Source organism: Salmo salar, chromosome 03 (genome assembly GCF_965601325.2).
Source record: "Salmo salar chromosome 03, fSalSal1, whole genome shotgun sequence".
Taxonomy (NCBI): Eukaryota; Metazoa; Chordata; class Actinopteri; order Salmoniformes; family Salmonidae; genus Salmo; species Salmo salar.
The window spans coordinates 71079639-71098022 of record NC_138293.1 but is presented as its reverse complement, the minus strand read 5'-3'; the positions used below and the strand labels follow the sequence as shown (position 1 = coordinate 71098022).

The 18384-nt window shown below is 43.6% G+C and overlaps 1 protein-coding gene across 1 annotated transcript in view; it reads right to left on the bottom strand.

Annotated features, from left to right (window-relative positions):
- Nucleotides 1-18384, bottom strand: part of LOC106601383 (ubiquitin carboxyl-terminal hydrolase 43) — a 79812-nt gene that overhangs the window by 3356 nt on the left and 58072 nt on the right. The window contains exons 8-12 of the mRNA XM_082973118.1: nucleotides 16163-16274; nucleotides 9837-9940; nucleotides 6705-6782; nucleotides 6378-6507; nucleotides 70-472 (exon numbers count right to left, since the gene is read on the bottom strand). Coding sequence (XP_082829244.1) covers nucleotides 70-472; nucleotides 6378-6507; nucleotides 6705-6782; nucleotides 9837-9940; nucleotides 16163-16274 — 827 coding nt within the window. The remainder of the gene's footprint in view (nucleotides 1-69; nucleotides 473-6377; nucleotides 6508-6704; nucleotides 6783-9836; nucleotides 9941-16162; nucleotides 16275-18384) is intronic.

Genomic DNA, 18384 nt, shown 5'->3' with positions numbered 1-18384 from the left:
TGAGATTGATATTTCATCGAACATTTACAGGATGTGAATATGACAGCCAGACAGTCCCTCCATACAAACCTGTGTAATGTCCCCCGTGCATGCCTCCGTGGTGGTTACACACAGCATAGAGGTCATATAGGAAGTCTGGAGGGGCCACGTCAGGTGGGCAGGGCGGTTTCCAGGCTGGGTACTGGGGGCCAGGGAGCAGAGGACCGTGGGGGGGCAGAGGACCGTGGGGGGGCAGAGGACCGTGGGGGGGCAGCCGGGTGCTCTGACTCCTCTTCACCACATGGGGAGCCATGTCTAGGCCGTCCAGGGGGAAGCGCACCAGCGTGGCCAGCTTGTTGCGGCGCTCGCCCACCTGCCGGAAGCGCTTGAGGTGGAGGATGAGGATGTCAGGCAGCGTCCACAGGCTCATCTTCACCATGCCCTGCTGCAGCTGCTTACAGTAGGGACATTTCCATGCATCGTCTGGGGCCAGCTGGCAGAGAGAGAGAGAGAGAGAGAGAGAGAGAGAGAGAGAGAGAGAGAGAGAGAGAGAGAGAGAGAGAGAGAGAGAGAGAGAGAGAGAGAGACAGAGACAGAGAAACAGAGAGAGGGCGAGAAAGACAGAGTATTCATCCATATAAAAAAATATGAAATCTTGTCCCTCAATCAACCCACTGAAATCATTTCATAACACACTCTAAAGGTGCTACATTGGATTGTTTTACATTTTTGTATTGTAATTTCAGAAAATGTCCATAATATATCTGACGCTAATTGTGGAATGATAATGTTTCACAGTATTACTTACCCGCCAGTCTTGTGATTGGCTGTGTGCTTTTCCTATTGATTTCTCCCTCCGGAGCGGCAGCTGCTCTGACTTTGTGGCTGTGTTATCTAGCGAAAATCGCTAATTTCCTGGTTGCAAAAATTGTACACTGTTCGCTCAATTTCAGTTTATGTGAGAAAGCAAGCACTGAATAGTGTAGGGAATCATTGTACCATCTAAATCGCTGTGAAATATATTTTCAATAACCAAAAATATTGTTTTTCCAGCAGTTTGAAGCTGGTGGATAATGTTTTAGACATGAAATGTGGTCTGATGCAGGTCGCGGTGGTCTTCAGTGGTAGCTCTGTGCATGAGACCGTGTCTGTTTCATCAGAACAGTATGTGAAGCCTAATTTATCAGTCACTTTCACAACCTGTTGCTGGGGCGACCGCCTCTTGCACTCTAATCCCTCTGATTAGTGTGCATGAAGAAGAGTGGAGGAAGGAGATGGAGGCAGCTGTATCCAATAACCTTCATGTTCAGTCGAGGATACTAATCTGGTCACGAATGGAGCTAAAGAAAGCTTAGTCATTTGCCTCATGAATGGCAATGGGAAATTATTCACTCCTATCAGAAGCCGACATAGGACTCAAACAATGCTCAGGAAGAAACTAAGAGAAGGCTCTTGAGGAGGACATGTTCTGGACATCTATCGCACATGTCAACTTCATAAGTGTATTACATAAACCAAATTACAGGCTTTGAAGTTCCCGTACACCTCTATTACCTAACTAACATGGTCCAAGCACACCAAGACAGTCGTGAAGAGGGCACGACAAAACCTACTCCCCCCCCAGGAGACTGAAAAGATTTGGCATGGGTCCTCAGATCCTCAAAAGGTTCTACAGCTGCACCATCGAGAGCATCCTGACGGGTTGCATCACTGCATGGTATATCAACTGCTCGGCCTCCGACCGCAAGACACTACAGAGGGTAGTGCGTATGGCCTAGTACATCACCGGGGCCAAGCTTCCTGCCATCCAGGACCTCTATACCAGGCGGTGTCAGAGGAAGGCCCTAAAAAGCCACCCTAGTCATAGACTGTTCTCTCTGCTACCGCACGGCAAGCAGTACCGGAGCTCCAAGTCTAGGTCCAAGAGGCTTCTAAACAGCATCTACCCCCAAGCCATAAGACTCCTGAACATCCTGCTATTCTGTTATTATCTATGCATAGTCACTTTAATGACTCTACCTACATGTACAGTTGAAGTCAGAAGTTTACATACACTTAGTTTGGAGTCTTTAAAACTCATTTTTCAACCACTCCACAAATTTCTTGTTAACAAACTATAGTTTTGGCAAGTCGGTTAGGACATCTACTTTGTACATGACACAAGTAATTTTTCCAACAATTGTTTACAGACAGATTATTTCACTTATAATTCACTGTATCACAATTCCAGTGGGTCAGAAGTTTACATAGACTAAGTTGACTGTGCCTTTAAACAGCTTGGAAAATTCCAGAAAATTATGTCATTGCTTTAGAAGCTTCTGATAGGCTAATTGACATCATTTGAGTCAATTGGAGGTGTACCTGTGGATGTATTTCAAGGCCTACCTTCAAACTCAGTGCCTCTTTGCTTGACATCATGGGAAAATCAAAAGAAATCAGCCAAGACCTCAGAAAAAAAATTGTACACCTCCACAAGTCTGGTTCATTATTGGGAGCAATTTCCAAATGCCTGAAGGTACCACGTTCATCTGTACAAACAATAGTACGCAAGTATAAACACCATGGGACCACGCAGCCGTCATACCGCTCAGTAAGGAGACGCATTCTGTCTCCTAGAGATGAATGTACTTCGGTGCGAAAAGTGCAAATCAATCCTAGAACAACAGCAAAGGACCTTCTGAAGACGCTGGAGGAAACAGGTACAAAAGTATCTATATCCACAGTAAAACGAGTCCTATATCGACCGAACCTGAAAGGCCGCTCAGCAAGGAAGAAGCCACTGCTCCAAAACCACCATAAAAAAGCCAGACTATGGTTTGCAACCGCACATGGGGACAAAAATCTTACTTTTTAGAGAAATGTCCTCTGGTCTGATGAAACAAAAATAGAACTGTTTGGCCATAATGACCATCGTTACGGTATGTTTGGAGGAAAAAGGGGGAGGCTTGCAAGCTGAAGAACACCATCCCAACCGTGAAGCACGGGCTTGGCAGAATCATGTTTTGGGGATGCTTTGCTGCAGGAGGGACTGGTGCACTTCACAGAATAGATGGCATTATGAGGAAGGAAAATTATGTGGATATATTGAAGCAACATCTCAAGACATCAGTCAGGAAGTTAAAGCTTGGTCACTAATGGGTCTTCCAAATGGACAATGACCCCAAGCATACTTCCAAAGTTGTGGCAAAATGGCTTAAGGACAACAAAGTCAAGGTATTGGAGTGGCCATCATAAAGCCCTGACCTCAATCTCATAGAAAATTTGTTGGGCAGAACTGAAAAAGCGTTTGCGAGCAAGGAGGCCTACAAACCTGACTCAGTTACACCAGCTCTGTCAGGAGGAATGGGCCAAAATTCACCCAACTTATTGTGGGAAGCTTGTGGAAGGCCACCCGAAACATTTGACCCAAGTTAAACAATTTAAAGGCAATGCTTCCAAATACTAATTACATTTACATTACATTTACATTTAAGTCATTTAGCAGACGCTCTTATCCAGAGCGACTTACAAATTGGTGGATTCACCTTATGATATCCAGTGGAACAACCACTTTACAATAGTGCATCTAAATCTTTTAAGGGGGGGTTAGAAGGATTACTTTATCCTATCCTAGGTATTCCTTAAAGAGGTGGGGTTTCAGGTGTCTCCGGAAGGTGGTGATTGACTCCGCTGTCCTGGAGTCGTGAGGGAGGTTGTTCCACCATTGGGGTGCCAGAGCAGCGAACAGTTTTGACTGGGCTGAGCGGGAACTGTGCTTCCTCAGAGGTAGGGAGGCGAGCAGGCCAGAGGTGGATGAACGCAGTGCCCTTGTTTGGGTGTAGGGCCTGATCAGAGCCTGAAGGTACGGAGGTGCCGTTCCCCTCACAGCTCCGTAGGCAAGCACCATGGTCTTGTAGCGGATGCGAGCTTCAACAGGAAGCCAGTGGAGAGAGCGGAGGAGCGGGGTGACGTGAGAGAACTTGGGAAGGTTGAACACCAGACGGGCTGCGGCGTTCTGGATGAGTTGTAGGGGTTTAATGGCACAGGCAGGGAGCCCAGCCAACAGTGAGTTGCAGTAATCCAGATGGGAGATGACAAGTGCCTGGATTAGGACCTGCGCCGCTTCCTGTGTGAGGCAGGGTCGTACTCTGCGAATGTTACATTTACATTTACATTTAAGTCATTTAGCAGACGCTCTTATCCAGGGAGTTGTCAAGGGAGTTGTCAACCGTGATGGCGAGATCATGGAACGGGCAGTCCTTCCCCGGGAGGAAGAGCAGCTCCGTCTTGCCGAGGTTCAGCTTGAGCTGGTGATCCGTCATCCACACTGATATGTCTGACAGACATGCAGAGATGCGATTCGCCGCCTGGTTATCAGAAGGGGGAAAGGAGAAGATTAATTGTGTGTCGTCTGCATAGCAATGATAGGAGAGACCATGTGAGGATATGACAGAGCCAAGTGACTTGGTGTATAGCGAGAATAGGAGAGGGCCTAGAACAGAGCCCTGGGGGACACCAGTGGTGAGAGCGCATGGTGCGGAGACAGATTCTCGCCACGCCACCTGGTAGGAGCGACCTGTCAGGTAGGACGCAATCCAAGCGTGGGCCGCGCCGGAGATGCCCAACTCGGAGAGGGTGGAGAGGAGGATCTGATGGTTCACAGTATCAAAGGCAGCAGATAGGTCTAGAAGGATGAGAGCAGAGGAGAGAGAGTTAGCTTTAGCAGTGCGGAGAGCCTCCGTGACACAGAGAAGAGCAGTCTCAGTTGAATGCCCAGTCTTGAAACCTGACTGATTAGGATCAAGAAGGTCATTCTGAGAGAGATAGCAGGAGAGCTGGCCAAGGACGGCACGTTCAAGAGTTTTGGAGAGAAAAGAAAGAAGGGATACTGGTCTGTAGTTGTTGACATCGGAGGGATCGAGTGTAGGTTTTTTCCGAAGGGGTGCAACTCTCGCTCTCTTGAAGACGGAAGGGACGTAGCCAGCGGTCAAGGATGAGTTGATGAGCGAGGTGAAGAAGGGGAGAAGGTCTCCGGAAATGGTCTGGAGAAGAGAGGAGGGGATAGGGTCAAGTGGGCAGGTTGTTGGGCGGCCGGCCGTCACAAGACGCGAGATTTCATCTGGAGAGAGAGGGGAGAAAGAGGTCAAAGCACAGGGTAGGGCAGTGTGAGCAGGACCAGCGGTGTCGTTGGACCCTGGACAACACCCTGTCATTCTCCGCTAACATCAAGGCGGTGACCCGATCCTGTAGGTTCATGCTATGCGACTTAAATGTAAATGTAAATGTAACATTCGCAGAGTACGACCCTGCCTTACACAGGAAGCGGGGCAGGTCCTAATCCAGGCACTTGTCATCTCCCGTCTGGATTACTGCAACTCCCTGTTGGCGGGGCTCCCTGCCTGTGCCATTAAACCCCTACAACTCATCCAGAACGCCGCAGCCCGTCTGGTGTTCAACCTTCCCAAGTTCTCTCACGTCACCCCGCTCCTCCGCACACTCCACTGGCTTCCAGTTGAAGCTCGCATCTGCTACAAGACCATGGTGCTTGCCTACGGAGCTGTGAGGGGAACGGCACCTCCGTACCTTCAGGCTCTGATCAGGCCCTACACCCAAACAAGGGCACTGCGTTCATCCACCTCTGGCCTGCTGGCCCCCCTACCTCTGCGGAAGCACAGTTCCCGCTCAGCCCAGTCAAAACTGTTCGCTGCTCTGGCACCCCAGGCTCTAATAGAATATCAACACTCCATGGATAGGAAAATAAGAGCCCGATTGGCAAGATTAATTCCACCTCAGGTCATCTTGACTGATTTGACTGAAGGCAAATTTTGTTCTTGGCATCATACCACAGCATTCACATCCTTGTTACTGTTGACATTGCATCTTATAACACTAGGTAGTCAGTAAGAAGCATTATGGATTCCATAATGATGTCCTTAAAGGGATTGTTCACCCAAATAACAAATGTGCATCTTATTTTTAAGATAGCATAAAATTCATGAATTAGTAATTCGGATGAATTTCCCTTAAAGGACTGTTTCAAACTAGAGGAAGTCTCCCCTATAAACAAAATACAGTATATAATGAAAATCACAGGTAGGAAGGATTTCCTTGCTCCTTGTCAGTCATTCAGTCAGTGGGTTCGGTACATAAGGTTCTATGACACGTCAAACTCATTCCACGGAGGACCGAGAGTCTGCGGGTTTACGCTCCTCCCTTGGACTTGATTTATGAATTAAAATCACTAATTAGTAAGGGACTCAACTCACTTAGTTGTCTAGGGCTTAATTGAAAGGAAAAAACTAAAACCAGCAGACACAAGGCCCTCCGTGGAATGGGTTTGACACCCTTGTAATCTATAGTGAGACAACAGATTGTACTCAGCAGTGGTTGTTGCCTGCCTGTAGGAGGAGATAATGTACCTGTTCCTCTTTAGTGTAGAGCTGAAAGCACTCGTCCAGGGTACAACTGTGCTGCTGGACGTGCTGCTGATGCTGGCCTCTCACACTCTCAGCATCCTTCACCACCTCCTCCTGGATGTTCCCAAACAGGCTGCAGGAGACCGACCACACACACACGCACGCAGACAAACAGACAGAGTTGGGAACATGCACACAGAGAGAGAAAGAGGCTGCCAGGCATGAATAAAATAAGGCATGTGCAGCAGCATACATACTGTTTTATGATTACAGTTGGTCTACAATAATTCAGGGCTAGAAAGTTATAGACTGTCACTGAGATTGACTGACCAGTCTTTGATTCTGTGTTCCCACTCGATGATGAGCTTCACATGGGGCGGTCCTCCTGAGCCACAGAGATTAAGAGCTCTGGGAACAAAAGGGTCAAAGGTCATCAAATTAGCGAGGTAAAACTTCACCATAATCCCCTTCGCACACTGTCCACCTATTATTTTGGTGGTATGTACATTTTGTTATGGTGCTTTTCCATTGAGTCTTACCCTCCTCACCAGTGGGCCACCAGTGTTTTATGTTAATGTAGGCCAGCGTTTCCCAAACTAGGGGTCGCAACCCCATGTGGGGCCCCCAGATTTGAAAATGGGGTCACAAGAGAAACTCTGGAAAAAAATAATGCTTGTTTCATAGAACTGGGGTTATGTCAGTAACCTCCGTTAGCCGCTAGATGTGGTTGTAATAAACAGACAGGTTTCTGTTTTCTTCCTACAAATGTGGCTCTATCCTTTGAAAGGTTTAAGATACAAAATATTATGACCCCATCACTGAAAGATAAGACTCTCAGGAACACATGTGTGTCTGTTTCCCTCTACAATGCCCACAAGCCTTATTAGAACAGAGTGGACAAGATCAGGCACTAAATCAGGGAAAAAGAACATCATCAATGATTGTTATTTTCTGTACAGAAGATCATAGAAAATGATTACTGTCAAAAGTATTATCAGACTGATTTGTAATAGATTGTCATAGCCCCAACTAAAAAAGTAAACATTGGCTGTTGATTTCATCACTTTTTTTTTACAATGGTGTTGTCACGTATTTTTTTATATCAAAATGGGGTCACGGGCCAAACCAGTTTGGGAGCCCCTGATGTAAACTCTAGCGTTATTGTGTTTCCATTAGGAGTGTGGCACTAAATACTTATGGCGAGCAGAATCATCAAGCTCTGCATCATTCAAGAATACTGTAGTTTTGCGAGAAGGTGTTAAAGTTCAGAATTATCCATCATGTAAATGCCAGCTGAAAAGTACCCAGGGCTTTGCCATGGCTCCAAGTCAGAGCAGAGCCATGGCCTCGTGAGACATAGGTGCCAGCCCACGTAGATGGAAACAGAAAAGTCTGAGCCTTTTGGGTAAAACACCAGGGTAAATCCTCATTGGAAATGCGGCATAGAGACCTTTTCAGAGAGGGCCTTTGTGCAGCAGCATGTATTTATAGAATCTGTACAGCCACTAGGTGTCAGCATGACCTTACAATTAAAGATCAACCACATGCTGGGATTCAAAAAAAGTAGCAGATCATGGATTTCTAGATAGTGCTTTCAGAAGTGCGTTTTCAGAGGCTGAATATACAGAATATCCACAAACTATTCACACAACAACATATATTTAAAGCACAATCGATGGTAAGAAAGTCGTTGAAGAAAAAAGGAATGACCGCAACTCTGGTATTCTCCCATGGTGATTTAATCAGACGCACAATAAAGATGACGTTTTGATCCGAGTTGGATCTTCATCAGGTCAAGAAAGTAGTTAAACATTAGCTTTTCATTCAGAGTCTGTGTTAACGTTACTGTAGGCCCCTTGAAACCCGGACAGCATTGAATATCATCATGTTGGGGGTCCTTTCCCTTTACTTTCCTAAAGCATGTTATGATTCAGATTGATTTAATGTAAAAGTCGAGTTTTATGTGCCTTACCAAACCCTAACAGCTGAAGCAATGAATGAGGCTATTCTTGGTGTGACAGAGCCCCACCAGAAACCCAGCTCCACTAATTGGGTCAGTTACAAATAGGATTTAAATGGTAGGTGGGATTTTAAACAATTTGTGACAGATTCATTGGGGATTTTCCTTAATGCTAGTTATTCATGAGCAGTAGAAGAAGAGGTGGAATGGGGACAATACAGAGAAACAATTAATTTTTCAGTCTCTACTACAATGAAGCGTGTTTTCTTGACTCAAGTCTTCTGTGACAGTTGTGCTTTTATAATGGCCTCGAGAGATCCATCCAGTCTCAAAACGACTCAAATATACAGTATATGAATTCAGAAATATCTCTCAGAGCATTTGGCAAGATTGTCTACAGTTTTCTTGGCAGAGAGTAGAATAGTAAGTTCACTATCACAATGTCTATGACTGTTTGTATAAATCTTGTGCTCTGGGGGTCCCTCAGGTAAACTACATTATATTCTGGGCTGAGAGTCAATCAAAGCCAGCTGAACTCTTCAAGCGAACACTTCAAACAGAATTTCATTACACAGTGATCTTCATGGCTATGGGGTGCCTCTCAGTATGAGCCCTGGAGATTTCAGATCTGTAGAGACAGTACATGTATCTCTCCACAGGCTATAGCTGCTTTTATTTACCACCATCACAGCTACTATTATGACTCTACACAGCCCTGAACGTGATGAAGGCTGGCTATGGACACCCACAAAATAGCAACAGAATAAATGCATCTATACTGGTCAAAGGAGCACAGTATGGTAGCAGACAACCTATATGCTGGAAGAAGAATTTTCCTTCCTATCGCTTTATTTTCCAAAGTAAGGGAAAGCTATTGATTGAAATGCTAAATGCTTTTACTGATGGTGTTGTTGAAGGTTAAAAAAAAATCCCATAAACCTTTGAGGGGCACTCGTGCAGCAATTTAGTAGTATTACTGAAATATCAATACATTAATGGGTCTTGTAGCACCATCATCAAATAGAAGTGTTCTGAATACTGTGCACACATGCACTTCAAAAGCACCACGCCCCCCAGCAACCATTCAAATGGATGAATGGACATTTCAAAGCAACTGGAGGAATTCTGCCTTGATAAAGTGCCCTTTAAAATGGCAATTAGCTTCCACAGTTTGTAAACCATTAGACACACTCTCCTGAAAAAGAACCTTACAAAATGGCTGCATATTTCACTGCTGTAAGAAATGTGCATTACATAATCCACTACACCATATGGTCTGCCTCTCAGTAAAGAACTACCAATACAAAATATAGAGAGAAGAAACTGTGGTTTTGACACATTACTCTTGAAATGCTTAGAAGACTTGCTTGAACACCTCTACTGCTTCACTTTAGCTTGATGAACCACCTGTTCGCGTCCTTACCTATCTCACTACCTAACTGTCTGACCTGCAGACGCTTAGCTAGCTACAGTATGTGGCCTGCAGAGGCTGTCTGTCTCACCTGTTCACTGCTGGGTGGTAGAGCGGCCGTCCATCCTGGGGGGAGAGGTAGCTGTAGGACGCTGATCCTCCCACCACACGGATCTTAAACAGCACTCTGGCATTCTGCAAGACGACCACAGGTGAAAAATGATGATTATTGAATGAATCAATATTGGCATTGCCACTGGAGTTAGGAGCAGGGACTAGAGTAATGTACAACTATGAGTGTACAGTATAATCAGGGATCCCACTGGTCTTGGTGGACTTGCATATGGTGATGGATAGCACAGTTCTTTGAATCCTAATTTGAATCCTGTCTGCACAGCACAGATCAAGGTTTGTAGTCAGTAAAAAGTGCCCTATCATCAGATGTGGAGGTTGAATAATGGTTTGTAAAGGCAACATCCCCCAGCAATAACATCCTTTGAATTGGCACTGTTTGTTACGGTCATAACCGCACGGCAAGTCTAGGTCCAAAAGGCTTCTTAACAGCTTCTACCCTAAGCCATAAGACTCCTGAACAGCTAATCAAATGGCTACCCAGACTATTTGCATTGTCTCTCCCCCCTTTTACGCTGCTGCTACTCTCTGTTTATTTACTCTCTGTTTATATCTATGCATAGTTACTTTAACTCTACCTACATGTACATATTACCTCAATTACCTCGACTATCCTGTGCCCCCACACATTGACTTTGTACCGGTACCCCCTGTATATAGCCTCGCTACTGTTATTTTACTGCTGCTCTATTTTTTACGTAACACTTATTTTTCTTAAAAGTGCATTGTTGGGTAAGGTCTTGTAAATAAGCATTACACCTGTTGTATTCGGCACATGTGACAAATAACATTTGATTTGATTTAATTGGCCTGAGAAAACACAAAAAGAGATTACTAAAAAGTTGTATGGCTTAGACAGAAAAATAGAGAAAATAACCAACTTCTAATGGGTCCATTTGAAATACTGCCACCAGAGAGAAGATGAGCAGCCAAGCATTCAAATCAATACATTGGAGAGTTAAAAGTTCCAAACCACATTTTTCCTGGCCTAAGCCTCTGAATCTTTTTGATAGGCTTGGGGCCCTGCACCAAACTTGGAGGACGCTAGGAAAGGGTGGGTCTTTCCAAATGAATCATCATTAAGATTTGTGTTAGTTTTCGCCTCATCTCTGCGAGATATACAGGAGAGACTGTTTACTGAGAACTGTTCTAGTTTGGAGGTACTACCAGGAACACAATCAATAAAAGTATATATTTTTTGTCTAGTTCCAAAGTTTCACAGGTTAATTTTGATGTGAAACACCCAATAATCCCAAAGATAATCACCCTCCTTATGCTTGTTTTGATTGCATCTGAAAAATCGAGAAGAGAAGAAAAAATATGTTTATATTACTCAGAGACCTGCTGGGATTGGATTTTCTGGAGTGCTTTGCAGAAAATGAAATTGATTTCCTCTCCTTCAAATGAATTCCTGTGAGTTGCTGGCCAGATTCCAGGATAAACAACAACACTGATTCTTGTGAAGAGGAGAAAACCAAAAAAAAGGTGGTGAAGGCATTATGTAAGTAGGAGAACACTGAACCGACTCGCCCTGAAAGGATTGAAACACTACAGTCCTGAAAATACTGTAAATATTGCAAAGATGTGCAAGGTATTTCCTATTTCTACGATGGCTGTTGCTACGAGTGTGAAAATGTTGACTTTCCATGTCAGAAACAAACTAAAGTAAATTAATCAGTTAATAACATAATAGCATGGCTTTGAAATTCATTAGGCGTAAATCATATAAGATCGACTAAACCTTTCCATTATTATAGCAGGATAATAATGGGATGGTTGCGGTTTCTCCAGGCATCCTGATGGGGGCAGCTCCCATCTGTCTAACAGCCCTCTCAGGGTTTGTTTAACACTTAAAATAAAAAATTCACTCAAAAACAATATTTTGTTATTATTTTCATTAGTCCACTGTTAATACAGTCCCAGAATATTTTGCATGTCAACAGTCAAGTTTTAAAGAAGCAAAGTGTGGGACATCACCACTTGGCACATCACCATGATGATGTGGAACATGGTTATTCTGACTTTCAGGGGTGGTCAGAAGGTTTACAAACTCATGCCACCTGTTTAACTGTCCCACATTTTCAGATATTGTACTGTTGCTGGTGGTCTGAAGGGCCGTGTTCCCACCCATACAGGACATTTACTTGAAACGGTGCCTGAGGAAGTCCAGCAGCATTGTCAAGGATCCCACACACCCCAGACATGAGCTGTTCACTCCCTTACCGTCCGTCAGACGGTATCAAAGCATAAGGTCTGACACCAAGAGGCTCAGAGACAGTTTCTATTTTTTACTCCTTTTTCTCCCAAATTTCGATCTTGTCTCATTGCTGAAACTCCCCAACGGGCTGGGGAGTCGAAGGTCGAGTCATGCATCCTCCGAAACATGACCCGCCAAACCGCGCTTCTTAACCTCACACACACACACACACACACACACACACACACACACACACACACACACACACACACACACACACACACACACACACACATCCCAATTGCTGCTACCAGACTCTCATTTACTATTGCTATACTACACAATTTCAACACTTCCCCCCTAATCCCCCCTTTCTCTGATACATATATAAATATTGGACTATAAATTGTGCTTTCCTGTATTATACTTATGCTAAAATGTTTATTCTATTTTCCTGAGCCAATTACTTTTTGTTCTTATTGTTATCTTTTATTATTTCTTATTGTTGTTGTATTGTCCAGAAGGAACCTTCAAGTAAGCATTTTATTGGACGCTATACACCATGTGTATCCTGTGCATATGACTAATAAAACTTAAGGGAACGGGAAAATGGATGTCCTTAAGTGGATGTCCTTAAATGGATGTCCTTAAGTGGATGTCCTTAAATGGATGTCCTTAAATGGATGTCCTTAAGTGGATGTCCTTAAATGGATGTCCTTAAATGGATTGCCAAAAGGGGGATCCACTACTCCTCTTGATGCATTTGGATTGACATTATATTATGAACAAAATTGAAATGATAAAAAATGAATTATATGTAGAAAGCTGCTATGGGACTGTACATTAGGATGCCGTGTGGGCATACAGCTCGACACCGACCTGTCATGGGATAACCTAGAATAAAGATACTAGATCTAAATTCTAGGACGTCGGGGGAATAACCAGACCTCATAAAGGAATCTGTGAGGCCTGCAGTTTGTCTAAATACCCCAGAGAGTCTTGAAGAGGGTTCTTCTATATTTGTTCTCAACCTGAGATAGCGAACACAGAACACATTAAGTGCTCTTATGACTGCTCCAACTGAAATGCCAGAATGGTTTAAAATGGAAGAAGAATGGATTCCCACTGGGTCATACTGTCCTCTATAAATGCATGTGTAAAGCAGCTACATATTTGAGGTCCTAGTGTTTATCGCATTACCCTCTGGCAGCTTTCCATGCCGTCTCTGAGATGTTTTTTTTGTGAACGCCTTCACTGAGAATACCTCAACCTTCCCAAAGTCTTCAAAGTGAATTACCTGTCAAAAGTTTGAAACGAAAGATGACAAAAGTGGACCTGAAATTAGTTTTCCTCTCATCTAGTACTTAGCCACTTTGTTTAAGCCCTGTTTTCTGCTTAGCATAATAGACTTGTGTCTACATGCAAAGACCACCCATGCCACACACAGATACAGTATATACCCGTGTGTGTGTGCATCCCACCCACTGCAGGCTGCAGTCTAAGAATGTGTGAAAAGCACTGGTGTGTGTGAAGCAGAAAGAGGCTCAGCTCAGGTGTGTGTGACAGGTGTATGTGTATGTGCGTGTGTGACAGGTGTGTGAGAAGGTATGAGTAAGTGAGAGGGAAAATGAACAAATAAGCACCTAGGTTTGGTCTGGCTCTGAGTAATGTCATACCCTGTCAAATGACTGCTGGGTAGATAGGAAGAAAAACACAGCTAAAACTCAACACCACACAACACTACACCTCTGAGCTTTTACCTGTCTCAGACAGAACACTGCATGAGGCAAGAGGAGACCAAACAATACTGAATTAGACACTAGAATTGTTATAGTAGCACACGCATTCCAAGAGAAAATCATTGCTTTCAGTTTCTTTCTGTCTTAAATCTACCTGGGTTAATTACTGCTTGTGTTAAGAGAACATTATGATTTGGTAGATAGCAACAGTATTTACACGTGAGAATAATGTTCTAATGCTTTCCCATTACAATCTAAGCACTGACGGATTTCTGCTTAATCCCTCACATATTACCATAACATCATCTGTCTGTGACTGTGTAACATGGTCTGTCTCTGTGTGACAAATATCCATTCTCCATTCCACATTTACAAATCTCCTCATCTCCCGTATTGCATCTTCAATTAAATCTCATCAGTTCCCCATCCTCACAGAGTGTGTCACTGTGAGGACATCATGTAGTGTCATGAATTACAGCTGTGAGTCTGAGCCACAGCCTGCTCAAGGAGGGGTGCTGTTATTCTCTAATTATACACAGTCACCAGCACCATGTCATCTGAATGGTTAGCGTAGCATACGTAGCATGTCACCCTGTCTACCCTAGTGAGCAGCTCCATGCTGACTGAGATGTCAGGCAACTGAGAGGCAACATCAGGATCCAATGATGCAGACTGACTGGCTTACTGCCACTCTGCTGCTATTGGACTCCATTGCTTTGGTCTAAAATTAGATAAGTGTAGAAAATCCACTTTTGAAAGTAAGTGATTGCTGCCATAAACGCAGGTTGACGCATATCTGTCCTTTCAAGCTCTAGAGAATTGTATTTTTTTTTGTCAAAACATCCATTTGGAGTGTCTCTCTCTTGGCTGAGGTAGGCTCCTTACACTGATTTTTTAAGCTAGACTTTAATTAAATAGCCAGCTGGAGGTTTAAAAAAGGACAGGATAAATCCAATACAGAGAATTACTGAGAGTTTAACACTCTCACTCTTCCTTCATGGCATCTCTGTCTCTCCTTCTCTCTTCACGGAATGCTAACCTGTCATTTCTTTCTCTCCCTAAAACATCAGGAGCCTTTAGCAAACAGACAGACAGACAGACAGACAGACAGACAGACAGACAGACAGACAGACAGACAGACAGACAGACAGACAGACAGACAGACAGACAGACAGACAGACAGACAGACAGACAGACAGACAGACAGACAGACAGACAGACAGACAGACAGTCTGGTGGCCATGCAGCCGCCTGCATCAGGAGCCTTTAGCAAACAGACAGACAGACAGACAGACAGACAGACAGACAGACAGACAGACAGACAGACAGACAGACAGACAGACAGACAGACAGACAGACAGACAGACAGACAGACAGACAGACAGACAGACAGACAGACAGACAGACAGACAGACAGACAGACAGACAGACATGCAGTCTGGTGGCCATGCAGCCGCCTGACAGAGTCAGACACTAACTGGAAAGCTGTTTGGTGACATGATTAACATCATGCTATGCTGCGCTGAACCGCAATCAGAGGTCATACAGCATCTAAGCAGACTGTTTTGTCTGCATTTGTATCATTACATGTTTGTCCAATGTTCTGTGGTTGCCCCAACAAAGGTGGAGACAGTGCAAACAAGCCACTTGGTTTGGATCTTCCAGCAAGACAATAACCCCAAGCACACATCAAAATCCACAAAGAAATGAATTGGCCACAAAATCAATATTTTGTAATGGCCATCTCAGTCTCCAGACTCGAAACCCATTGAAAACCTGTGGTTTAAATTCAAGAGGGCAGTCCATAAGCGCAGACAAGGGTTATTAAGGATCCAAATGAATTATGTATGGAGGAATGGTCTAAGATCCCTCCCAATGTGTTCTCCAACTCATAAAAGGCTCAGTGCCGTTATCCTCGCAAGGTGAGGAATTGAAAGTATTAAAAACAGGGGTGTCAATAATTTTGACGCCTAACTTTTTGAGAAAAAATATATTACTTGTTAGACAAAATATTTTGTTTAAAAGCAATTGTATTAGTATAAAATAATATCATAAAAAATGTAGCATACAATATAGCTCAGTATTTGAATTATTTATTTTATACTGTAATTTTTGCTCATCTTTATCAAGGGGGTCAATAATTTCGAATCTGACTGTATATGAACATACCGTAATGTAGTTTTAGTTAGGTGTTTTTTTTATACTCAAGAGGTAGCCCATACTGTACTAGAAGACAAGGCATAGAGAGATATGACAGGCAGAAAACACACTAGCCCAGGGTTAGAGGTTAGGGTTGGAGAGTCACTGAGCCATTAGCTGTGTGTCAGCTATGGGATTCCAGTGTTGTACCTGGGCCTGTGCTCCGTTGATCATCAGGTAGTAGAGCTTGCTGAGGATGCTCTGCTGCAACTGGTCCCAGGAGATGGAGCGGTCCTCCCTCATCAGGAACGGAGGTCCAAACCTGAGGAGCAGATGGGAACACATGATGACAATTCAGTCAGAAGAGAGAGGATCTTAGACAGTTATCAATGGGATACGTGAAGTGAACTGATCAAAAAACGTAATTTCAATGATGAGCATGTTTGTGGTCAACTAACATTTCATTAACCCAAATGTTTAATCAATGTACAGTGAGTGAAAGAATAGAATACAGTACACATCCTGCATTCACTTCTAACACTGTCATATAGGCAGAACCACACTAGCCCTGCTTAGGTCGCTGGTTTCTTACTAGTCTTCAGGCCCCCTTCACCTATCGTCACGGATGACGCTACACCTATATAATCATCATTATACCAGAGCTCTCATTACACTGTATCTATATGAGACACACAGAGATAATTATACATTATAACAATAGCACAGGCATGGCCCTACATCAGAGCTGAAGGATCACTTGATGCCTTCATTAAACGGCACCTCAGATTGAGGCCATGTCTCTGTCATAAACTCCTCATCTCTAACTGGGAGAGGCTGTGGCTCACACACATAATTGAGAGATAACACCACGGTGAGGATTCGTCACAGGGTTAATCAGGTTGCATCTCAATGATCTATCAAATTAAGATGAAATGTTTTCCTCAGTGTACGTCGATCTGGCAGGTAACAAGACCCAGAGCTGAATATTTTGTGAATATTTCGCAAATATTTCTCTGGCCTTCACTACAACATTTTGCTTGATTAGGTCTATGTGAAAGTGCACGAACCCTATCAAAATGTATTTCTCATCTGACTCTTAAAGTAAAATATTTATTCTGTTTTTATTCAATACTCATCATAGTTTCATGAAGGGTTGTCCCATTAACTCATGGAAAACATGTAGATACTCAAGGTACATTAAGTTATCGCAAACACTGTTCAACATTGTTACCATTATTGTCATTGTCCTCCATTCAACATACTGTACTTTCCACGGATTGTTCTGTAATTGCAGACCCACATTCCATGGTCACTATGAGCAACAGCTGCAACAACCAGGGAATAAAGAGAGACAACACAAAAAAAGCTTTAATTTTCTGTGCTTTGAGGTGTTTGTTCCTTTATTTCCAGGACTTGGTATGCTGTTCAGATCATCGGCCCATAGTCTTGTCAAGCCCTCTCTCTATGGCGGGCCCTGGTGCACATTACTACCCCTCTCTCTTCACCTGAGAATGATGCAAGATTGGAAGTATGTTAAATTGGCTTACAGACGTGTCCATGTTCATCCCACAATGATCCCCACACAGTTTATGGTGCCTCCGAGGCACCGTTTTAGCAGTAGCCTTGTAAAGTCTTGAGCTACTACAGCAGTCTTGTGAGTTGTCTCTGAAGCACCGTTGTGCTTTATTTGTCTTAATGTACACAGAGAAGACAGCAAGGAACATATTGTCCACTGGGCTGCTGGTGGGCATCACTCAGACTGATGGATTTAAGATGTGAGTGTTGATCGTCAGATGATCGCTCTGATAGTTTTGTGTGGGATCATCCATCTAGAACAAAGGCAGCTGTGAGGACTAGTGCATGGCCAAGCCTGCCAACGTCAACACCAAGGCAGTAGAATGGAGCGTAGCTGGGGTAGTGGTGCGATAACAATCCAAAGACATACTACAGAAATACACAGAATTAGCTCCATTGAGACAGACTTTTTCAGAGGACAATTTCACAAATATTTTCTGAAGAAATGAATCGTCATGATAACTAACCCCTGATTAACTAAGAGTATCACACACAGCTTTAAGAGGGTGCATAAATTATAAAGACTACACAGGTCAAAATTGAATGATTTGGGTTCATCTCAGGGCAAGAGCCTAAAACAGACCCCAACCAGCTAGCACATAATGTTCTGAGAACCATATGTTTCTTAAAGCTTGGCGAGGGCCAGGTTGTTCTATGGTTATTTTGTATACAACCTTCCCACAACTTTCTGGGAAAGGTACAGGATTGTTGCCTGGCTTTGGAACATTCTCAGCACATTTAAGGAACCTGACAAAACTTTATTTTCTTGGTATTTCATTACGTTAACAGAACGTTTCCTAAAAGTTCAAACATGTTTACATTTAATTTCAATTTTGGTAATGTTCTACTGTAGGAAC